The sequence below is a fragment of the Nannospalax galili genome, unplaced genomic scaffold (assembly GCF_000622305.1).
Source record: "Nannospalax galili isolate Female #2095 unplaced genomic scaffold, S.galili_v1.0 scaffold1225, whole genome shotgun sequence".
NCBI lineage: Eukaryota > Metazoa > Chordata > Mammalia > Rodentia > Spalacidae > Nannospalax > Nannospalax galili.
In genome coordinates, this window is record NW_008352717.1 from 632,376 (window position 1) to 657,205 (window position 24,830).

The 24,830-nt window shown below is 46.0% G+C and overlaps 1 protein-coding gene across 1 annotated transcript in view; it reads left to right on the forward strand.

The window, feature by feature from the left end:
* Vps13d (vacuolar protein sorting 13 homolog D) overlaps positions 1–24,830 on the forward strand; it is a 250,567-nt gene that overhangs the window by 159,613 nt on the left and 66,124 nt on the right. The window contains exons 63-64 of the mRNA XM_008849943.3: positions 5,966–6,100; positions 7,067–7,234. Of these exons, the coding sequence (XP_008848165.2) occupies positions 5,966–6,100; positions 7,067–7,234 (303 nt within the window). The remainder of the gene's footprint in view (positions 1–5,965; positions 6,101–7,066; positions 7,235–24,830) is intronic.

Here is a 24,830-nt window from a genome sequence, read left to right on the forward strand (position 1 = left end):
CCTGGGGGCCACACTGGGTGGTTAGTTCAGGATTCAGGCAGGGCACTGGGAATTGGGACTTCAGAATTTAGCTCTTGGCTTATAGAACTCACCATATTACTGTACCTTGAGTTCTCCTAGTGGAGTCTGGGACTCATAAGATAATGTCACTTATTCAAAGAGTTTCCTAACAGAGTAATATCCCTTTATTAGGAGCTTTTAGAAAGGGCAATATGTTCCTTTTGATGAATATATAATCACTAAAAACATGTACTTAGGAAATGGAGTCCTCTCCCTGAACAGCAATCACAAGAGTCTGACTAAAAGGTAACCCTGTCTTCGGTATTGAAGGAATAATTGCCTTGATTCTCCAGATTCCCAGGCAGGAGTGAGGCTGTCAGAAATCTCCGAGGGGAGCCTCTTCAGGTTTACACTGAGGGTACATTGTTGCCAGATATGGTGTCTGTTCAGGGGGCCTCAAAGCAGCTCCACATCTGCTGTCTCCATTGGATTCCTGACTGATAGAAGAAGGGAGTGCTAATATTCCACTTCACAAACACAGAGACAAAAGCACTTGTTCCACCCCCACCCTCCTCTCCTTTATCTGCATGGAGTTCACAAGTTAAGAGAATGGCATAACCAAATTCAAATGCCAGGTAGCTTATATATGAGCACCCTCCCCCCCCTGACACACACACACCTTTAAAGATCAAAAGATGCCAGAAGCCCTTAAAAGGTTTCAAAAAGTGGCCTACAGCAGTCCCTTTCCCATTTAGAGTATTAGGGTATTACAAAAGAAGGGCTTTAATTGAGCAATCTAGTTTGGAAGAAAACCCACATTTTAATGGTCAGAGAGCAGGCCGGTGGGGGTAAGGGGGAATTTCAAACAAAGACACTATTTAAAAAGTCTAAAACTGTCTTCTCAAAGGCTTGAAATAATTTGTTGGGAAACTTCAGACCCTTTACTTTTTCCCTCCCCTCCCTAAATAAAAACCAGATTTGTTAAGAGGAAAAAAGATCCAGTATTGTTAATTGTATTGCAGAAAGTGCCAGAGAGGGAAACATCCCTGTAGTTTTAAACACTGTCCCCAAAGGGAAAGGCAAATACCCACTTCACATAAACAGTCTCTGTGCACCATAAATAAACCTTCCAAGAATGAATCCAGACAGTTTCGTTTGGTGTGGGATAAACGAGGAAAGGAAAGGACACGGCCCAGGCATTAGCTGTGGTCTGAGGCCTCGTGGACAGGTATTTCTTCTAACTTGACGCCGTCTCTGGAAGACTTTTGTCTGAGGAGGTAGGGGTGAGCAGTTTTCCATCTTTATTAAGAATGTATGAGCATAGGATTGCTTTCTTCAGAATCCATTTTACAACAGGAAGCAACTACTTGAGTAAATTGTCATCAGCGCTGGTCCTACTGTATGCTCTTAGGCTTTCGGTGCCACTCCAAAGGAGCTCTGTTTGGCTTGCCTTCCCTCTCCTGCCTTCTGCCACTGACCAGATCAGCCTGAAGGTGGCAGAGTAATTCATTCCAACAGGCTGGACCTGAGTCTGCAAATCTGTTACCACAGGCGATCCGTGACTAGGTGAAGCCAGTTTACTCCAAGGGTGGGGCACTTCCTTGGTCCCAAGAGTGGATGGTGCTTGGCGTGAGGCTTGGCAGGCTGGTGGAGGACTCAGGTCTCTGCAGTATATGTGTTCTTCTTTAATATTTGATTGCAATAAGGAAGTTGGATTTCTGGGTTTTTTTTTTGTTGTTTTTTTTTTAAGCCTTAAGCTTTTATTTAATCACACTTCCTCTTCTTTAAGAATGTAACACAGTGGTAAAACCACGTGCTGAACGAACCAAATGTCAGTCCCCAGCTTTCTCAGCATGCTTGGCCTGTGGCTATGAGCAAAGCAATTAAGCTGGGTTGCTGAGACATGGGCCCGGCTGGCCTCACACTCACTGTGTTGCCCAGGCTGGCCTTGAGCTCATTCTGCAACCTAAGATGGTTTTGAACCTGCAGTCCCCCTGCATTAACCTCCCAAGTGTGGCAATTGGAGACATATGCCACTGTGGTCAGCTATGGGTGTCCTTAGTCCCTAAAATGTTTCCTTCTGAAATCGTCAAAGACTCCCCAGGCTGCAGGCCAGTGGCTTTTCCTGCCCTTCTCTTCACTGGTCCTCTGCTCTCTGATGTGTCTGACTGAATTCTTGTCCTGTCTCCTCTGGTCCTCTTCCTTTGTCTGTTTTCCCTTATTTCTTTGGTACTACTTCTTCAAGTTAGGGACCAGGCTTGTCTCTGTCTCTTGTAGAACTTGTCTAGTCTTCTGTCAGGTTATCGGGCTTTTATCTCATCTAAGTTTTGCAAACTCTCCATAAAATTTTGTCTTGATAAAAGGGACAGATGCTTTTCATTTGCCCTTTTATTTTACTGTATATACTTACAGGATTTTTTTTTTTTTTTGAAAGGGTCTCACTATGTAGCCCTAGCTGTCCTCAAAGTCACAGAGATCCCTTTGCCTCTGCCTCCTGAGTGCTAGTTTTAAAGGCATATACCACCACAACCAGCCGGGATTTTTTTATTTCTACCTCGTCAAATTTATTAGTCTGCTGCCTTTTTGTGTCTGAGTTTGGGATTACAATTTATGCCTTTTAGAAAATTCATCCTTGTTTTCCTATCGTATGATTTACTTTCTATTAAACATATTCCAAAAGAATCTAAGGCAGCCTCTGAAAAACACCTAAAAAGATTAGGAGATAAGTGAGAAACAGAGTTCTAATTCTATTAAATTAAATAAATAAATTCCATTAATACATATTACAGACATTTTAATGCGGTTAGAAAATTAAATTTTTTTTGTGTGTATATGCATATGTCTCTGTCTCTGTATATTTGCGGAGAGGGGGGCACACATGTGTGCACATGCGTGTGGAGGCCAAGAGGACAGCCTTAGGTATTCTTCCTCAAAGAGCTGTCTACCCTGTATTTTGAGATAGAATCTCACTGACCTGGGCTCAGCATCCAGGCTAGACCGACTGGCTAGGAAATCCCAGCGATTTGCTGTCTCTGTTGTAGTTGTCCTTGCTCCCTCAGTGCATGGATTCCAAGCACGCCCCACCATGCCTGGCTTTGTGTGCATCTGTGTTTAGGCTGGAGGTCAACACTGGGTGTCTCACGTCTCTCATTTAACCTGGAGTTTGCCAGCTAGGCTCAATTGGCCAGCCATCAAGCTCGTGTCTGCCTCCCCAGTGCTGGGATTATAGGTGCCCTGACATACCAGGCTTTTTTTGTTTTTTCTTTGAACATGGATGTTGGAGATGAAACTCAGATCCTCATACTTTCCCAACTGAGCGTACACCCCCCCCCATTATAAAATTAGATTTATTCTTGACACCCTCCATCGGGATATAAAACCCAAGCTGATCCTTGATTTACTGACAGCACAAGTATGAAAGGGGTGCTCATGGCTGGTGAGGAAGAGGGAGCAGCATGTCTTCTGCACATCTTGCAGTAGCACTCATGCTAAATACAAGCAGAAAATAGACTACATCCAGAGGTTGCTGACTGGCATGTAGCCAGACCTGCAGAGGAGGAAGAGCTAGACTTTAAACCTTATTTTAACCTGTTTGAAGCTATTGGAAAGCTACCCAGACAGTCAGTATTTTGAGGGTCTCAGATTTATGAGAGGACAGAAAGTTAGTAAGGTGAATCCAACTTTTCAAAAAAGCTCTTTCCTGATTTGTGACTGGTGTACAGCAACAGGCAAAGAAGCCCAGCAGAAGTCAGCTGCGGAGGAGGACCCAGCCGAGAGTTTTGGCAGTATTGTGGGGAGGGCTGTATCCCACAAGAACCAAGTGGCGGTGTATCAAGGGTGTGAGTGTGAAGAGGAAGAGCCATACAGCATCCATGAGCAAATATGCAGGGGTATTTTTGTGACCTTGGTAATTAGGACATAGAGTTCTGACCATAAAGGAGAAGACTGATAAAATGGGTCTCCTTAAAAATCAGTCTGTCTCGTGACTAAAGGATATTACAGAACGCTAAGACTAGGCACAGAGTGAGAAGAGATTCCCCGGTACATTTGTTCCACAGAGGACTCACATACAGTGAATGTGAAGAAAAGTCCTACGAAACAAGTGACACACAGATACCTCATGACAGAAATGAGCATTGACATGAATAAGCACCTCATGAAGATAATGTCCAGCCAGCCAACATAGTTATTAAAATGTGCTTAGTCTCACTTATCAACAAGAAAATGGATTAAAGAACATTGGCATGCTGTTACACACCCTCAGAGTGTTGGAGTGTTGTTTTATAAAAAACTTAAGATTGGGGATGTGGCTCAGTGGCAGTGTGCTTACCTAGCATCCATGATACCCTGGGTTCAATCCCAGCAGCACAAAAACCAACCAACAAAAACCCAGAGAAGTTATAACAGTTACTGATGGGAACGTAGAACAGGGAGTTTTGTAGACTGCTGACAGGGAACAGACTTTTTCAGCTACTGTGTAAAATTGTTGGCTAATATATACTGAAGTCGAGCATTCTCATTCTTTTTTTAAAAATGTGTATGACTGTATTGTCTACATGTATGTAAGTGCATCCGTGCCATGCAATGCCCACAGAAGTCAAAAGAGGACATCAGATTTCCCTGGAACTAGAGTTACCGCAATGTGCGTGCTGGGAATTGAACCCTGGTCCTCTGCAAGAGCAGCAAGTGCTCTTAACAGCTGAGCCATCTCTCCAGCCCCAACATTCTCATTCTTTGTGACCCAAAAGCTCTACTCCAGACATGCATCTAATGAAAATGCATACAGATGTGCCCCAAAGACACGTCTAAGAATGCTCACAGCTGCATTGTTCATAACAGCAAAAAATTTGAAATGACCTAACATTTTACCAGCAAGAATGGTTAAACTGGATTTTATTTGTATGGTGGACTATCACATAACAGTGAAAAATCAAAAAAGCTACAGTTATATGCAGCAGCCTAGGGAATCTGATAAACTTAATGCTGTTTGTAAGAGGCATATACAGCAAAGTGCATACTGAGGAATCAGTTTGTATAAAACACAAAGCAGGAACGCCCAGTCTGTGGCCATGGAAGTCCTGAAGGAGCGAGGAAGCAGTGACTCAGAGCCTTCAGGGACAGGGCTGCTTTCCAGTGGAAACAATAATCTGCTTTCTGACCTGGATGGTGATTACATCCTATATATTCTGTGAGGAGTACCCAGAGCACTGGGGAGACGGCTCAGTAGTTAAAGCCCTTGTCATGTAAGCAAGAGGACCAGGGTTCAGCCCCCAGACCTCGCGTACCTTACCAAGTGGACACGGCGTCTTGTCTGTAATTCCAGTCTTGGAAAGTGGAGACAGTGGATCTCTGGGGCAGTCTGGCTAGGGAAACCAGCCATGTCAGCAAGCTCTGGGTTTGATTAAGCGACTCTGCCTCAAAAGAGTAAGATGGAGGTGTGGCCAAGGAAGACTCCCAACACCAACCTTGGACCTCCATATACACATACTCACGTACACACGTGCACATATATCTGTACAAGCATGCACGTATACCCATACAAATGTCAACACATGCACATATGCCCATACAAATGTGCATGCATACCCCACACACGTGCACATGAAAATAAGAAAAAAGTAAGAAAAGAAAAATTGAGTGTTGCATTTGATGGCTGCGCTGTGTATGTGGTATACACTAGTCAAAAAGTGAAGCACGGCAAACCTGCAGATTCCAGTAGGCCAAAAGGAATTCTGCCATGAAACAAGCAGTGTTCATTCCTGTGATGTCTATGACTTGGGGTAATATATCTGCATTTCTTTTTACTGTAGTATTTTACTTTTGTAATTACAGAGGAAGTCCTTGTTGGTAAATACTGAGCCCTTGATTCTGACTGGAAAGCTGACATGACTTGTATCTTTCATGGATTCTAGAATTACAGCCACCACTTGGCTGAGGGATGTCATTTCCTTTCTTCCCCAACTAGGCCCTGAAAAGCACCCTGGGATTCCCGCTGATTCGGTTTGAAGATGCTGTGATCAATCTGGACCCCTTCACTCGGGTGCATCCCTATGAGACCAAGGAGTTCATCATCAACGACATCCTTAAGCATTTCCAGGAGGTGAGTGCAGGGATACCCGGGCTGGCCACAAGCACAGTGTTTGTTTTGGTTGTTTGGGAATCTGGTTACTAAGACATTACTACTGAGAACCCAGTGGAACATTTCAGCTTTGCCTGAAGCCTTGTAGATACCCTGAGAATCCCGAGACTGCACATTTGACTTACGAGTGTTTGTCTTGTCCCTCAGAGCCAGTCCCAGGGGCCTCCACTAGTTTAGTCACAGCTCTTAGTGGTTTAATTGATGCTTTAATAGCAACACAGAATACTGTGAACTCTTTTTTTTTACCAGGCATGGCCTACATTCAACAACCACACCAGTGTTCTTAGAGCTGTGAGATCTTGACCTTGAGCTGAACTTGACTTTTTTTTCTCCACCAAATTGGATATTGACTGCACAGTCCCAAGATGTCAAGCTGGAGTATAGCCTTTGATGAGTTGTCAGAGCATACCAAACTTGTTAGCTTTCACAGTTCAAACATCCCGGTCTTGCTTTTTCTGCCTCCCCCATTTCCTTCCCTAATCAAGGGTATTTTTCTACCCACCTCTAAGGAGGAATAGGTATCTCTAAACCAGGAATCAGGCAGTCTGAGGAGTTGGTGGAGCTCAGGAGCCCTCCTCCTGCCTGCCCCAGCTGAGGACAGGCTCACCTCAGTCACCTCCCTGCATGCCGTTGCTAGTTCTCTCTGCAGGGCTGATGGAGAAAGGAGAGTGATATACTCGCTGGTTGATGTCCAGAGAACCCTTCTCACCTCATACTGTTTGTGTTCTCCTAACTGGCTTTGATGCATGTTTTGAGGTGCATTGAAAACAGTTCCTGGTATATTGGTGCCAGTGATAAAGATTGAAATGGTAATTGCTGGAAGCACTAAAGGATGAGCTAGATGCCCAGCTTCTTCTTGGGGATGCTGGTCTTTGCAGTTACAAACTGGTACTGATGGGGTTTTCCTCACCCCACTCCATTTCACAGGAACTCCTCAGTCAGGCGGCTCGGATCCTAGGATCTGTAGATTTTCTTGGCAACCCCATGGGCCTTTTGAATGATGTTTCTGAAGGGGTCACTGGACTGATAAAGTACGGCAATGTTGGGGGTCTCATCAGAAATGTTACTCACGGAGTATCAAATTCTGCTGCCAAGGTAAGGGAACATTGACAGACTCGCATGATTAGCCTCGAGAGGCCTGTCACTAGAGTTCAGACAGGAGAAGCCATGAAAATGAGGGGTTGGGGATGTGGCTTAGTGGTAGGACAACTGCCTAGCATGCCCAAGGTCCTGGGTGCCATCCTTGGCACAAGGTAAAAGTTAAAACTAAGCAGCCTCTGAACTCCAGGAAAAGTTCAAACTAAGCAGCCTCTGAACCCATGGGAGAAAAGTGGGCTGTTCTCCTGGGCCTTGCAACCCCTTGGCCTGGCATCTTGCTTGGGGGACAATTTGATGGTCTGCTCTTGGCTTCCAGCAGCAGGTTCTGTGCATAAAACTGGGGGAGGCAGAAGGGTGAGGGCAGCTGCTATTCCATTGCATACGACAGGCCTCTCAGAGCTCTACCTCTGTCTGTCCCTTTCCTGTCCACTCCACCCTCCATTCCTGTGGACACTGCCCTTTCTTAAGTGAAGGAGACTGAGGAAACACCTGTGTGTGTGCTCTCTGCTCATCCCTAGGGACTTGGCTCACACTAGACCCTACAGATACTTGCTCTGTGGGCTTCTAGAAGGAAAAGTAGTATTGTCTGGAGACTGGTGCTGTAGACCAGAGGAGAAGCTGGACTTACAGAGTGTTCCTGTGCTGCAGGCATTCCTTCTCATACGTGCAAGGGGGAGGAGAGGCTTCCAGACTGTCATCCAGAGCTGACCTCCCTGCTGTTAGATCAGTTTCTCCAGGGCTGTAGTATTATTGAGCCAAAGCAAAAGTGAACTGTTTGCCTTGTGGTTCAGAATACTTCAAAATAGAGAAAACTCGCTTTCACAAAAAGGGGGAGAGGTCAGAGCACAGTTTTGAAACCAGAAACATCAGGTCCAGAGTCTGAAAGACAGCATCCATTTCTGCTGGGATCTTTCTCACGTTCCCCTGGACCAAGTTCTACTTTTAGCTCCTGGAATCAGTCTCAACAGATGCTGGAAGCCGTTTAAAGCTGCTGTTCAATCTTATTGGGTACCACGCTTTGTATCGTCATTGGCTTTCCATAAGGGATTTTCCAGGGCCAGAGTCCCTTTACCTTGTTCCCATGTTTAGTTGGGGTTCTTTACCCGTTCATCTTGCCTTAGTAAAGCTGATCAGTATCGGAGTCACAAACTGCTACTGATTTAGAATTTGTATTTTGATAAACTAGATTTGTTGTTAAAAATTAGTCCATCTAGCTGTAAAACGGGAAAGCAAACAAGCTTAAGCTCCCACTTCACATTGGAAATGCTGATCCATGGGCAGGTCCATCAGCTGACCCCCATCAAGTTATCTTTGATTTTGCATATGTGGTTGGGCTTGAAACAACAAAAACAAAAAAAACCCTCCATTTCTTGTAGTTTTGCTACTTGAAACCAGACCTTCAGTGTTGCTTTGGGGAAACGTTTTGTTTGCATCTCTGTATACAGAGGAGTTTAAGGAAGTGCAGATGACCACAATAATCAAGCTTTGGCTTGTGGGCCGTGTTTCTTTAGCATTCCAGTGATGAAGAGGGCAGGGAAGGCAGCCCACCCTTCCCCGCCTGCTCAGCGGCCTGCTTTGCTGTGGCGTTCAAGGCAGTTTGTCTGCTGGGAGTAGGACAAAGCGCTGATGGTTCTGTAGCATTCTTGTTGCCAGCAGCACAAGTAGGAAAAGGTGCAGGCACAGCGGAGCACGCCTGCTGCCTTGTGGCACATATTCTTGCTTTGCAAACATTTACTGAATGCCTTCTGTCTGGCAGGTCTGTGATAGAGCTTGTTGAAGGCCTTCTGTCTGGCAGCCTGTGATAGATAGGCCCTTTCCACACACTGCCTCGTTCATGTTAATCTCTACCCTGCAAATCAGGAAGTCAGGCTTAGAGAAGTTCAGTAACATTTTCAAGGTCACAGAACTAAAAGTGTCAGGGGTGGACTTGATGTAAGTCCAGCTCATTCTAAAGACCTTTTTTTCCTCTCTCCTGTGTGATATTTTTCTTTGTGGGTATAAGGTTCCTTTTCCAGGCACTTCAGATGATACAAAATAGTAGCAGCCCCTAGCTTCCCACTGGAAGCTTGTTGCTGGACATAGCTTTGTTAAATGGGAAGGGTCCCAGATAGAAGTCCCGTCACCCTTGTCACTAGCATCCTGGGGATGTGCTTATGGTCACCTTTACCACAGGTAGTCAGAGCTCACACTATTATATGCATCACCAACCGAAAGATTTATGCCAGGCATGCCCCTACGTATTGAAAAATAGAACGGGAAAAACAAAAGGTAAACAACACTGTAGCCAGGAGTGGCAACACACCTGTAAGCCCAGCACTCAGGAACTTGAGGTGGGAGGATTGTTAGTTTGAGGCCAGTCTGGGCTACAGAGTGAGACTGTGTCTTGGAAAACATGCAAACCAAACCAAAGCCCTGCCTATCCTCAGAATTATTGTCACAGACTTCAGGAACACCGTCTGAAGATAAACACAGCAGGCAGAGAGCAAGGAGGCCCAGTTGTTCGGGTACTAATGCAGAAAGTCTAGCTAGGGCTTTAGGTAATGTTTTCTCCCCCTTAGTTCCTGATTTGGGGCAGCCGTGTGCAGATGAGCCTTTACCTTCCACTGGCCCTTGGGAAGCGGAAGCCATATCTGGGACGTCACAGTGACTGGTGGAAAGAGCCTTTTCCTTTCCTGCTCCGCAGCCTCTCCCCTCGTATGCCCTGTGGAGGGCAGGGCCGTCCATCTGCCTTTTGTTTAGGAAATTGCATTTGTTTGTGTTTGTTTTGCAGGCAGTGTATTTATAAGGCTCAGAAAAGACTGTTTATTCAAGGAGAAAGTTACATCTCTACATAAAAGAATGCACTGTATGAGTGCCTGCCTGAATTCTGAGGGGAAAGGCAATTTATGACTTGTGTCTGTTTCTGTCATTATGTGTGACTGCTCCATTTTATTGTTGAGCCGATTATCCCCATAATAGCTTTTCCATGTACCTGTAAGCAAGAAATAGGTGGGTGCCTTCTCGTAAGCATTGGGGTTTTACCGTGTTTAAGTTGGCACAATTCTAGGTTGAGTGAAATTTGCTTCAGTGATCTATGCCTTAGAGAATGTAGGGTTTTGTATTTTCAAAAAGGCTTTGATCCTAAATAAGTCACCTGAAGGACTTCTTTTCCCTCTCAGATGAGGTTCAAGTTGTCACATATGGAGAAATGACACCCTTGTTTGGCACCAGAGTTCTTATTTAATTTTTTCTCATAACCTTGAAGACTAAAATGATTCCCTTAGTTTGAATTCTGTGTGGTTAGAGGCCACTTTTCTGATGGTGACTGACCCACCCTAGCTCAGGCAAATCTCTACCATCTGGGCAATCAGAAGCATGTTTGAGCAGGGGAGTGGAGTGGTGGCATGGGAAGCCTGAGTGACCCAAGGTCCCAAAAACAGTGTGGCACTCCTCTTCTTCCACCAAGCAGGCAACTCTGCAGCCTGAAAGCAGAGGAAAGTGTCCGCCACTGGCAGAACACAAAGTCGGAAAAGGCTCCAAACCCTCCTTTCCTGCCATCAGCTCCTCCAGGAGTGGGGTTCTGAAGTTGCCTTCTAGAGGAGCTGAGCATGGCGTGTTTCAGAGGGAGTCACCTTATCGCCAGAGAGTACGACCATATGGTGGAACGATGCTGAATTAAAAAGGAAAGAGAGAGAGTTAGGGAGAGGGAGAGGGAAAGGGGGAGAGGGAGGGGGAGAGAGTGAGAGAGGGAAAGGAAAGGAAGTGAAAGGAAACAGAGGAAGAAGGACTCCCCTTAGATGGTTAATAAGAGAAACTTATACAGCCAAGCTCAGAATGGATGCTTCGTATCCCCAACCCTGCCTGGGGATTAGTAATGCGTTTTAAAATTCTTCATGTCAGTATTTGATCTTCCCTAAAATACTGCGGAAGACTTACAGGTGAAATGGGCTGTAATCCATTTTTATAAAAAAATAGTTTTTTGGTCAATATCATGGTGGTCAAAACCATAAAGGGCTGTAGCAAAGGCAGCAAGAAGTGGGATGAGCAACTGTGCTGTCTTGTTTGCTTTTCATTCGTGCCCTGTAAGGAAGGGGGCATTGTCCCCTTTTACAGGTGTGAAAACCGAGACTCTGAATGGCCAGTAGCCTTATCTGAAGTTTAATAACAATTGACTGTTGAAACCAGAAGTTTTAGAAAACAGTGAATCTGGCTGTCAGCACTGTATAATTTTCCCTCTGAAACAAGGTGTTCTACTTTATCTCCGTTGCTGTGAGAAAACAATGACCAAAAGCAACTTAGGGAGGAAAGTATTTATTTGGCTTTACATTTCCAGGTCACAGTCCCTCACTGAGGGAAGTCAGGGCAGAACCCTAAGGCAGGCTACTTGCTATTCTGTGCAGCATTACCTCCAACCAGGAAACCTGCCAATAGCCAAGGAAGTACAGCAGGACCTGGAGGATGCTGTCTGCTGTCTCACTCTCACTAACTGCCTTACACAGCCCAGGACCACCTGCCCAGCAATGGTGCCGCCCACAGTGGGCCAAACCCTCCTTCATCAATGAATGTTCAGGACAACCCTAGTAGACATGCCATTGACCACCCTGATAATGAAAATTATTCAATTGAGACTCTTCTTTCAGGTGATTCTCAGCTGTGTCAAGTTGATAGTGCTAACTAGGACACAAGGTTTCTCCATATTTTCTTCTACTGGGCCAGACCTTCGTAGAAACTGTAGTCAGGTGGAAACAGTGTCATCTGAGTAAAGCCCACAGAGTTTTCCCTTGATTCCCATTCCTAACTCCTTTGTGTTGGACCTTGGTGTTTTCCAGCTATAGGATGTCAGAATTAACCTTTTCTATCTGGAAGTCCCTAATCTGGTATGAAAGAGTTGGAATGCGAGGAGTGAAAGAATTTTGTTTTTCCAAGTAGAAACTGTTTGCATTGGAAGTAGCTCAGTACCTCCACAGTATTCCTTTACTTGTGTAACTCAGGATCTGTTCAGCTTTAAGCTGTGTGGGATCGCAGCCCCCAGGCCTTCTGTAGCACGCGGTGTGCAAGCTGCCTGGTCTTCAGACCCGTTCCTGTGCCTTCTTGGAGTTGTATGTGCCGAGTTGCAGCTTCTTTAAGCCATTTCCTGAACTTGATTAAGCATTTCTAGGCAATTAGGAGATCATTTAAAAATAGTGATATTTAGGGGCTAGAGAGATGGATGACTCAACAGTTATGAGTGCTTATTGCTCTTGCAGGGGATCTGAGTTCAGTTCTAGCACCTACATAGGCTCACAGCTGCCTGCAGCTCCAACTCCAGGGGATCTGATGCCCCTGGTGGCCTCCACGGGCCCTTGTACTCATGCACACGGACCCATACATATAACTTTAAAAATAAGTTAAAAATATATTTAGTTTGAACACAGAATACCTGAAACTAGGGAACACTGTATTTTCCTACTATCAGTTAATGGCAGAAAATGAACTGGGTTTTCCCAGCAGCCTCTTCCTTCCACTCCCCTTCCCTTGGTCTCTGACATTGCTTTTCAAACTCTGTAGAGACATTTTGTCTCTTTACTTCTGTGCAGATGGCTTTCAGATGCTTAGGGATTGAGTTAAGAAGCCAGGTGGGAAATGGTGGGGGCAGGGTGTCATTCTGAGAGTTTTATGGTTAGTTCTGTTGGCCTGTTCTGTGCTTTGATTCTTAGAGGAAAGGAAAAATATGATTCCCTCACTGGAGTTTAACCATTCCTTACTGAAATACTCGATAACAATACCACTCCCTGTCCGTGTTGGTCACTAGTCATTCATGACATCTGAAAATAGGGAGATGTTTCCACCACCACCTTACAGGTAAAGAAACTGAGGCCCAAAAATGACCTTATCAAGACGGCCTGAGAGAAACTAGAGGGGCTTGGGATTTGTTCCAGGGTCACGTGGCTTCTAGACCTTGGCTGGACATTGCTTCTTGAGTCTTCCCTCATACTACAGAAGCAGGCATCATCTTGGGGTTGGAGTTTTCTATCTTCAGTGCCCTCTGTAAGCCTTGTTAGCAGATCCTCCCCTGCTGAGTGGGTTTCAGAGACAAGAGGTACTTTTCCCTTTTAGAGGCTTTAATCACACATTAACTGTAGTGCTATTTATGTGAGATATTTGAGAACTCACAAAAAACAAGTGAGGTGAAAATAATTCTTGATGTAGAGTCTTTGTGGATGGAGGGTAGCAGGGAGAAGCTTATACCAAGACATTAAATTAAATAATTTTTACAGTGTTAGGGAAGAAAAAGGTTTTTTTCAGAAGGCTAATAGATGGGCCTTTTCCTTTCCTTTGCTCATAACCAAATGATGTTGTGGCCCAGCTTAGCTCACAGGGAGGCCAAGGGTATCCCAAGATGGCCACAGGAGTGCACAAAAACAGAGGGGTACCACCCCCTTCCTTTTCTCCTCAGTGCCAGTTGGGAAGCCCTCCTGTGCCTTTTCTAAGAAGGAAATGTCTAAGCACGAGGAAAGTGGCGATAGGCCCAAAACTAGGAGGCTCCTGGGAGAGTAGGGGGCAAAGCACACAGCTGCTGTCCAGATCACTCTCCAGCTGCTGTTCTCCCTCTCCTGCTCTTTCACTCAACTCTTGCCTTTGTCCTGGATGCCTCTCTCCCATTGTGAGCCAAAGGTTCTGTGTTCATAAGGTCCAGCCCAGATGCCACTTGGAGTGTGCTCTCTCCCCACTCAAGTTCCCATGGCACCTTGTTCTTCTGCTATAGCAGTGACCACGTTTCCTTGGCTTGTAAACACTGGTGCACATTCCTCTAGCATCCATTAGCTGACATTTGCTGTTGAGTGAGGTGCTGTGGAAGATACAAGGCATTGCTTTTGTGTGTGTGAGGGTTATGGAGCAGGTGAAGCAAATGGGGACTAGGGCTCTGCAGAAGAGTGAGCACTGCTGTGGGGATCTGCGCAGGCTCTGAACAGTTGCATGAGAAAGTACTGTGGGGACCATAGGGCAGAATGCGGTGCTTTTCCTTAAGGATGAGGTCAGGCTCCCGAGGGAATGTGGAATAGACTGTCTGCTCCTTTGCTCGCATCCCTGAGCAGACTTAAAGCTCATGGAGGGCAGAGATCTTACCTGACAGCATTTTTGGCCAATTTCCCCTGTGACCAGCCATAGATACTTGCTGTAGGAAAAATGGAAGCTATCCAGGTTGCATCTGTATGGGCTGCCTTTTACTTAGCTTAGCATTTTTGCATGGAATACATTCAGCAGAGTTATGAAATTAAACATCTGCCTGTTTTTTATTATCTATTGTTTAGTTTTTAATGTGAAATAAGCAAACTATAGAAGAGTTTATTTGCAACTGTGCTCTAAACATATGAAGCTGGAGCTGGCCAAATAGGAGCAGGGCACTTTGGGGTCTGGGGGGGCAGGGTAAGATGCAGGATCGTAAGTTAAGGCCAGCCTGGACCATGTAGCAAGACCCCATCTTGGGGACACTAGCTTTGAGGATGTGCCCTCCCCCAGTCCTGCTGTCCCTCAGTTCTTGTTTAGCATTGTGCACACCAAATGCTTGTCACACATTGACCTGGGTCCTGAGAAGGCCAGGACATGAGATGACCAGGTCTGACGTTGCCTCGGGGCACTGTTACAAGGGGAGAGTCCGACCTTGTCCCTCTAAGCTAGTGAGTGAAAACAATGTCAAAGAGAAGTAGCTGTTGTCTGTTTAGAGGGAAATGTGTAGGGTAAATTAAATTTCTGCAATAAAATCTTAGTTTGGAGGCATTAATTTTTAGTGTTTTTACTGAAATGAATGTTAAGTGGAGTATGCTTCCAAAGCCATTGTTTCAGTTCTGCTGCTTTCATGATGTTCAAAGTAGGACTTTATTGCCACTGGGGTGATTTTTCTCCATTTAGTAACTGGAGAAGGGACAGGATCACGCCAAACTTAAAAAAGCAGAGGTGCTGGCAGCTCCATAGATTTTATAGAAATGTAACCCAGGGAGCATGCGCCTGTCACCATTTGATCTTCACAGACTTACACATTAAAGTGTCAAGGATAATCTCCATCCGACAGATGAGGATGCTGAGTCACAGTGCAGGTAATTAGCTTCTGGAGGGTCAAACTAGGCTTGTGGAGGGTGGGCCTCAGGCTCCTCTGCAGCCCCAGGCTCTTTCCCATAGAGGCTCTGTCACTCTTCCTCGGGAGCCTGAACACTTTCATGTCTGTGGACTCAAGCAGGCTTGCGACATCCCTGTGGGGCCAGCAGGGCAGGTGTGATCATCACTTTCTTTTCAGTGGTGGGAAAGTAAGTCGCCCAAGTGAAATGGGTTTGCTAAGATGGGGCAGCCAGTGTTGGGTTAGGCTGCCAACCCCTACCCGCCCTCCTCATGGAACTGGGTGGGCATCTTCTATACATGTCCACTGCTTTCGAGCCCCCCGCCCCCTTCACAGCCCTGCTGGGTTGAAAAGGATGGGCTCTGAAATCTGTCAGGCACACAGAGTCTGCAGTCACACAGCCAAAGAGAAACAGGGCCGGGTAGATTCTAACAGCCTCTTCCTAGGGATATTAGTGACCTTGATTTTATGTCCTGTGGCCTAAGCAAGTGAAGTTCATAGGCTGCTACCACATAACTGCCAAGACATATCAATCAAGTTAGAGTACTTAAGGAGAGGCAAATTGTGGTGTCTTCAGTGAGTGAATGATAAAGGTTCTCAGAACCAAATGCTGGAACAATATCCCGCTTGTTTCTCTAGGAAAGAACAAGTATCTTTGTCAAACTAATACCACAAACAAAAAATTAAAATCGGTGAAAAGCTGTTTTATTTTATGACTTCATGTGATGCAAAGTCAAACCTACCTTTCCTTGACGTGCGTCTTGTGTTCCTAAGAAGTCTCAAACCAAAGCCTTGCTTTCTTGAGCCTACTGAACGTGACACAGTCAGGTTTTCCTAGACGTGGACTCGTGACACAACTTCTGACACTTTCCTGCACAATCTGAGGATAGCAGATACGGAAAAGGCGATCAAGATTTTTCCCTGAGCCATCTCAGACCATGGTGGAGAAACTGGGACCCCATAAGGGGTCATGGTGAATTAGTCACAGAGGCAGCTTTACAGTGCAAGCCTCCCCCCTTGGGACTGGGTGGGTACCTGCTTCTTGTCCTTTAGAAGGGAGGGAGAGAAAAATGGTGGGGTCAGAGCCCTGGGGAGGTAGACATTTGTTTAGCAACCTCTTAAAATTTTTTAAAATTTGAGGGCCTGGAGAGATGGCTCATCAGTTTAAAGCACTGGCTGCTCTTGCCAAGGACCTGGGCTCAGTTCCTAGCATCCACATGATGGCTCACAACCATCCATAGCCTCCGTTCCAGGGGATCTTACGTCCTCTTCTGGCCTCTGTGGGCATTACATACACAGGTGCACTTACGTGCAGGCAAAACACTTCTACACATAAAATAAAAATAAGGAAATAATTTTTTAAAGTTTGTATGTGTGTGCCCACGTGCATGGGTGTGCATGTTTGTGCTTGCATGTCCAGAGATCAAAGGTTAATAGTGGGTGTCTTCCTCTGTTGCCCTCTACCTTATTTCTTAAAGACAGGGTTTCTCACTGAACCAGGAGCTCACCTGCTTAGGCTAGACTGGCTGGCCATTGAGCCCCAGGATCCCTCTATCTTCATGACTCCAGTACCGGGATTACAGATGTGCCATGCCCATATTTTACATGGATGCTGGGCATACAAGCTCGGGTCCTTATGTCTACACAGCAAGCACCTTATCCACTGAGGATCTCCCCAGCCCCTTATTTAGCATTCTTTCTGTGGATTTCATGTGTTTCTATGACTGTCTCCTACAACATCTCAAGCTGCAGGAGGACAAGGGACCTAACTGTAGTCCTCTTGTGTTCCTAAGGCTGTGCTGCACAGGGTATAGTGAATGCCCTCAGGGGTTGTTACACTGACCTCATGGATCAGTTCTGTATAAAGGTCAGCTCACCTACGTGGAGATGGGAGTTTGGACTCCTTTGAAGCACCTTACCAGTCTTTCAACAGGATCTCATCCAGCCATTAAACGCAGGCAAAACTGCACCTCTGCAAACAAAGCGAGACCTCGGCTGAAAAGCTAAATGGGAAGCCTCTCCGTAGTTAAGTTAGAGGGGCATTTGTAAGATGAAGTAGAGGTGAAATTTTGGTAGACACATGGTCTTTGATGCCAAAACTAATATGACAGTTGGTTAAAATGGATCTGAAGAGTCTCTATGTTCCTACATTGATCTGTGCTTTATTTTCGTAATTGCCATCAGCTGCTTTTTTCTAAAGTCCTTGTAGAAGAAAAGAGAGACTCTTTAGTAGTGACTCGGCCCTGGGAAGAGATGCTGCTGGCTCTTCTTCAGTGCATGTAGACTGAAGATACAGACAGATCTTTCTGATTGTCTAGTGAGTCCCGAGGACCATGAAGGCCGTGCTCTTGGTAAGAACACGATACTCTATCGGCTGGAGAGATGGCTTAGCAGTTAAGAACACTGGCTGCTCTTGCAGAGGTCCTGGGTTCAATTCCCAGCACCCACTTGGGCGGCTAACGACCATCTATAACTCCAGTTCCAGGGGATTCAGTGTCCTCTTCTGACCTCCTTGGCATTGCACAACATGGGTGCACTCACATACATGCAGGCAATACACTCATACACATTAAGTAAAAATAGCAAAATAAAAAGAACACAGTGCTCTGAACTGCCAGTGTCCTCTGAGCCTCCTCCCTGTGCTGCTGGAGGCAAAGCAGTGATGATGGGGTGTACCCGGCCACCACAGGCCCCTCTCCTGGCACAAGGACTTCTGGGTGTCCACTGTGTCTCCATGGATGCATAGAGTTGGGGCAGAGATAGCCGGAGCAGGCTGGATGCTCCCGAGTCCTGGCCTGGCCAAGGACTGTTACTGTCAGGCCGCTTCCAGCTACAGTGTCCTCACTGGGGTCAGAGCTTGAAACCTTGACATTTTGTCTTTTTACTTTAATCCAGAACACTTTGCCAAACCAGCAGACCAAATGGTGACTAAATCCTGACTCCCCCAGGGCAGCTGAATGTTGTTCCTCGTTGTACCACGTCTGTGTCAGCCTCCTTGTTTAGCGTAGACCTGCTCAGCCACTGCCATCCTAGAATCCCTCCACAGCCGAGGTGTTTTGTCAGAGTAAGATTGCAAAGAGTTAACACTTTTGCTTTTTCAGAAAGTTATCTGTGAAGAGTATTAGTTGTTTAATAAAGCGTGCCTGCCCTCCGGATGAACCCGTCAGTGACTCTGCAGCTGGGGTCATTCCAAGTTCACGCGGTGGACTTTTGACTGCCTCTATGTCTGTGAAAACAGTCGGCAGCTCCTGCGGGGATCATTCATTCAGGCCTGTAACACAAAACTATCGCCAGTGGGCACCTGCTGGGCCCACTTCCCAGGAGGGCGGGGAGAGAAGATACCAAACTCCTTAGGCATCTGTGGAGATAAGAGCTGCAGGGGCTCCAGTGATCTAGTCAGGTCTGCCCCAGACCCACTACAGCTGGGGCCAGAGAGTGTTGGGAACCTCTTGGTTAGTATGGGAGCTAAGAAAGACCTTTGACAGAGAGGATGAAGAGCAAAGAGACAGAGGGAGAAAGGGAGGGAAGGAGATGGTGGGAGGAAAGGGGGGAAAGAGCAGAAGGAGGAAGACAGACAGACTTAGAGTGCATTCCCCGAACTTCCAGCACATTCCTTAAAACCAGAAAACACGGAGTCTGCAGGTTTGGTTATTTCTAATCTAAAATCGTCATTCATTCTGCCTGGGATTGGATTTATTGGAGCAGTTTAGCTTTCTTTGTGGAATTGCACATTCCACTAAAGGCACATTTTGCCACACTTTCCCTGGAAAGACCCTGTCCTTGAGATTTTGTGGTCAACAACTTGAATCTTGTACACTTCCCCAGCTTTTACACATCCAGCAGCAAATCCAGGCTCCCCTTTTCGCTGGGAAACAAACCCACCCGCCAGCCCTAGATGACATCACTGTCTGAATAACCAGCTGCACCCATGGTTTGTACTCTCAAGTGGTAGGGACAGAGGTGGCAGCAGCTTGGTGTTGGTTCAAACGCCAGAGTGTACATACAGCAGGCAGTTCTGACGTAATACTCCACCTTCCTGTCTTGCCCACTTCAGAAAAGATAAGTCATTTCTGTTCCATTCACCTGTACTTCTGCTTATTTAGCCTATGTCTTCCTGTCATCCCCAGTAAACAGTGGAAAGACATAAACATTTTATAGGGGAGGGTTATCCTGATCTGCCCAGTGATGATAGTTTTCAAAAGCAATCTTGTTCTCACAGAAGCCTTTCTTACAGCCTTCTGATACATTTCTCATAACTTTGTGTGCAAAGAAACATTTGGCTTAATTTTGCACTGGTGGTAACAGTCCTAGGAAATTCCAGTGAAAAGCCAGAAACCTGCTTCCTTCATCTGGGACTGTGGCCACATCTAGCTTTGTACAGTTCTGATAAGGAGGACAACAATGTTAATTTTTTATTTCCTTGGCTTTTATCTCACATAATTTGTTGCCAAAGCTGACCAGGCAGCTTATCCACCTGCGTACTGTTTATGGACTATACACTCATTGTAGAAACGAGCCTGTCTACGTGGAATGCTGTCTCTTGTTAGGAGCCCTGGTGTGTGAACTGCATGTATCTGGATTCCTCAGTATTGTTCATTGTCCCACTGTAGGTAGTTTAGCCTTTAATCAAGTAGCTGAATGGGTATCTTTCGGAGATGTTTCAGGCTGAGCTGGGGACATCTCTCCATGGCAGGGTGCTTACCTGACATGTGTGAAGCCCTGTGTTTCTAAGCAGTGTTTTGTTTTTTTAAAAGTAGCATTGTTGACTGCTTCGCTATGTGCTGGGTACAGGAGTAGTCTTCACACAAACTTATTCGGTTTTTAAAAATATTTTATTATTGTGGGGCCGGAGAGATGGCTCAGTGGTTAAGAGCACTGACTGCTCTTGCAGAGGACCCGGGTTCGATTCCCAGCACCCACATGGCGGCTACAAACCATCCTTAATTCCAGTTCCAGGGGAATCTGAAGCCCTCTTCTGACCTCCGTAGCATTGCATGACATGGGTGCACTCACATACATGTAGGCAATATACTCATACACACATGCAGGCAATACATACACACAAAATAAAAAATAATAAATAAAAATTTAAAAAATAAAAAAAATATAAATATTTTATTATTGTGTGTAGGTGCGCACGCATGCCACGGCTCGTGTGGAGGTCAGAGGGCAACTTGTAGAAAAGTCGGTCCTGTCCTTCCACAGTGGGTCCCAGAGGTCAAACTTGGGTTATCAGATTTGGCAGTAAGCACCTCTTACCGCGAACCACCTCTTACCGCGAACCACCTCTTACCGCGAACCACCTTGCCAGCCCAAACTGATTTGCTTAATCTTCAGAATTATCCTCTGAAGTGCTACTTTTGGGGGGGGGTCTTTGAGACAGGGTCTCCCTGTAGCCCCAGCTGTCCTGGAACTTACTATGTAGACCAGGCTGGCCTTGAACTCACAGAGCTCCGCCTACATGCAGGGAATACACACATACACATAAAATAAAAATAATAAATAAAAATTTAAAAAATAAAAAAAATATAAATATTTTATTATTGTGTGTAGGTGCGCACGCATGCCACGGCTCGTGTGGAGGTCAGAGGGCAACTTGTAGAAAAGTCGGTCCTGTCCTTCCACAGTGGGTCCCAGAGGTCAAACTTGGGTTATCAGATTTGGCAGTAAGCACCTCTTACCGCGAACCACCTCTTACCGCGAACCACCTCTTACCGCGAACCACCTTGCCAGCCCAAACTGATTTGCTTAATCTTCAGAATTATCCTCTGAAGTGCTACTTTTGGGGGGGGGTCTTTGAGACAGGGTCTCCCTGTAGCCCCAGCTGTCCTGGAACTTACTATGTAGACCAGGCTGGCCTTGAACTCACAGAGCTCCGCCTGCCTCTGCCTCCCAAGTGCTGGGATTAAAGGCGTGCGCCACCATGCTCAGCCTGAAGGGCTACTTTTATAAAGAGGACTGAGAGGCTCAGAGAACTTACTTGATTTGTTCACCATCGTAACCCTTTTACAGAAGCTGTGCTGTCAGCGGGCTTCCTCCCTGGACCTCTCTGCAGAGTCCTTGCAGGAGTTTACCATAGTAGGCCGTATTCTCAAGGGGAGCAGAGAATTAGTATCACAGTGGAAAGTCATTTCCTGCGGTAGCCTCTTGCATAAGGAGCTCTTCTATAGATGCTTCTCCTAGAGGCCAAAGCACGTAGCTGAGTACCAGGAGATGTTTCTCCCTGAGACGCCTAGTAAAGGTCTGTGCTTTGTTCTAACACACAGACCTAACATGCAGATTGATGACAAAGTTTAACTTGCTAATGAATTTGATGTTTATTATGTCTTTCCATTACTTCACAACTGTATGTAAATAGCTTGAAACGCCAGGCTCAGTGCTAGACACCTGGGAAATACTGATGAATAAAAAGCCAAATCTTTTCCCCTCGGGGCACCACATGGCAGGGGAGAAGAGCCTTTGCACACTGTGTACAGGGCACTGTTCCAGGTGTCCAGCTGAACAAAGTGAGGGCCCTAAAGCAGAGACTGACTGTTCCAGGTGGGGTAGGGGCTACACAGAGGGAAACGTCCAAGGAGATGGCACTACATGGACAGTAGACTACAGACAGGAAAAGACTCTCAGAGGGAACTGGGGTGTGAAGCACAGGATTGTGGGAAGGGTTCATTGTGCCAAAGTCTGAGGGTGGGCCACCTAAATAGCTGGGCTAGTTAGGAGAAGACTGGTACACTGTTTGCCCCCGACAAACAGTGTATGCATGTGTTACCTGCATGTAGGTAAGTGCACCCATGTTGTGCAATGCCTGTGGAAGACAGAAGAGGCTGTCGGATCTCCTAGAATTGGGGTTATGGACAGTTATTAGCTGCCATGTGGGTGTTGGGATTCGAACCCAGGTCTTCTGCAAGAACAACCAGTGCTCTTAACTGCTGAGCCATCTCTCCATCCCCGACTGTTAGAACTTTTGAGCCTAGTACTCTTGTCCTGATACCTGTGATCTACATAAAGGAAATATTAGTGTTTTGCACTGGTATATGTGGAGAGGAAGGGTGACAGCCTTCACAGAGTCAGGACAAACAAAAGTGACACCTTCTCATTCCCTGGGGTGGGAGACCTGACTCACTTTCTAAAAGAAAAATATTTACTCTGTGTGTGTGTGTGTGTGTGTGTGTGTGTGTGTGTGTGTGTGTGTGTGTAGTGTACACCTTGCCATGGTACACCTTACAGGAGTCAGTTCTAACCTCTTTCTACCATTTGGGTTCCAGAGCTCAAACTCAGGTTGTTGGGCTTAGTGGCAAGCACCCCTACCTGCTGAGCCAGCTTGACAGCCCTCTCCCCCAGCTGACTTCTTATGACTGAAATTCACAGCAAAGGGACTGTGGCTGTTTGCTGTAGTGGATTACACATGCACCAAACTGCCCTTTCTAGCCATGGTGGTTCCTTCTGGGCATTTCATTGACCAAGTGCTCCACTGGCCACAGAGGAAATCACCCTCCCAAAGCCAGAGCCAGCAAACCAAGGGCCCTGTTTAGAGGGCCCTTTGGAGCTGGAGTGAGCAGCAGGAGCACAGTGGCAGAAGGGTGGGAGGCAGCTGGTCCATCTGCCACTGTGCTGTTCTGCATAATGTGGCACTCAGCAGGTGGAGCATTTCCCATTGACCCCAAACCACATTTAGGGAAATGATTTGACCTACTTGACTAGCCATTAAAATGTTTGTTGATTTTTTTTAAATGCATAGCTAAAGTAGATCTGACCTGAATTTGAGAGACGAGCATGCTACATATACAAATATGTTTCATAGTTTGCACCCTGAACCCTGTTTGTCCCATTCATTCCAGTCTCTATTCTCTGGAAACCCCTCCTCTCATGTGACTCTCAAGGCAGCTAGCAGTGCCCAAAGTTTGGCTGGAGTTTTCCCTTTTCACGTATGAATTAAAAAGGGACATTTATCTCGAGGCACAAATGGCAACTGCTTTTCTGCAGCTGTTTATAGTGAGCCTGGGTAGGCTTCCTTGTGACTTGAGACCTTAAGCCATGGTGATTTCCAGTGCTCAGAGTCACAGTACTGGAATTGTCTGCCCAGCCCTTGGGATAGGAGGCAGACTTGAAGTAGTTCACATATCAAGAAAAGGTCCTGGGTGCAGACCTATCAGAATGTCTGTCAAGATGGAGTCCCTGACCCTGACTTTCTCAGCACACCTTATTGTGTGCCCGTTCACCTCAGTAAAAACTTGAAAATGTATAACTGGTCACTTTTGTCATTAACTGGTAGTCACTAGTAAGCTCTTGGAGAGATTTGCATATGCTAGGGACTGAATATTCGTAGACAGACACACGCACACACACACACACACACACACACACACACACACGCACACACACACGCGATGTGACTCCTCACCTCCAAGGTGAGCTTATTAGAGGTGGGAGCCTTTGGGAGGTTGTCAGTCTTGAGGGTAGAGCCTTCATGACTAGGATTAGCACATGTTTTGCAATGGGGTCTTGCATTGTTGCTCAGGCTGGTCTGAAACTCAAAGAGTTGATAAATGATCCTTCAACGAACTCAGCTCCCAAGTAGCTGGGATTGCAGGCCTCGGATTTATCAGTTCCCTTTTATTTTTTAAATCATTATCTTATTATGTTTGTTTTTGTTACTTGAGATAGAGTCTCACTGTTTCGCCCAGACTGGCCCCAAGCTTGTGATCCTCCTGTCTCAGCCTCTTAAGTGTAGGAATTACAGATTTGTATCCCCATGCCTGGCGGATTAGTGCCTTTTAAAGAAGAGCTAGCTCACCCCTCCCTCTAGGAAGCAGGCCCTCTTTCGACTCAATCTGGTTATGTTGACCTTCACTCCCCGATTCAGAACTGTAAGAATTAAGTGTCTTTTGATTGTGCTACTCTGTCAGTGATACAGATCTTTTGTTATAGCAGTCTAAGTGAACCAGCACAGTATATGTAATATACAGTGTTATGTCTTTGATATTTTCTTGATTTCTCAGCATCTATGATTTATTTATCTTTTCCACAAATTATTCTCTGCTGAGTGTGGAAACAGTTCTGTACCTGGCATTCTGACCTCGTGGTGGTGGGCGTCTCACCTCCTCCTCTCTGAAACCAGACTCAGAGTTCAATCAACCAGGGAAAGCTAACGTGTTGGAACACGTGCACAGTAGTTAACTGCAGGGGACACTCTCGCTGGATTTTCTCTCCACAGGTAATCCCTAGTTCGGGTGTAGCTTAACTAACATTTCTTTGGATGTGTGAGCTCCAAATCACAGCTGATACTTTGAAACACAGGGAGCAGTCTTTGGTCATTGCCTGTGTACCGGGTATGATGTGAGGCACTTTCTACCTCTGTTAACTGTTCTCCTTCCTCCCTTCTGCCAGTTGTTCAGATATGGAGTTGCCCTTGGTGCCTTCCTGTCATACCACAAGACCGTCAGCACATCCTATGAGCTCTACCCAGAACCTGAACATAGCTAAAGACATGGCATTTGGAAAAATTGTTTTATGAAATATAGAATT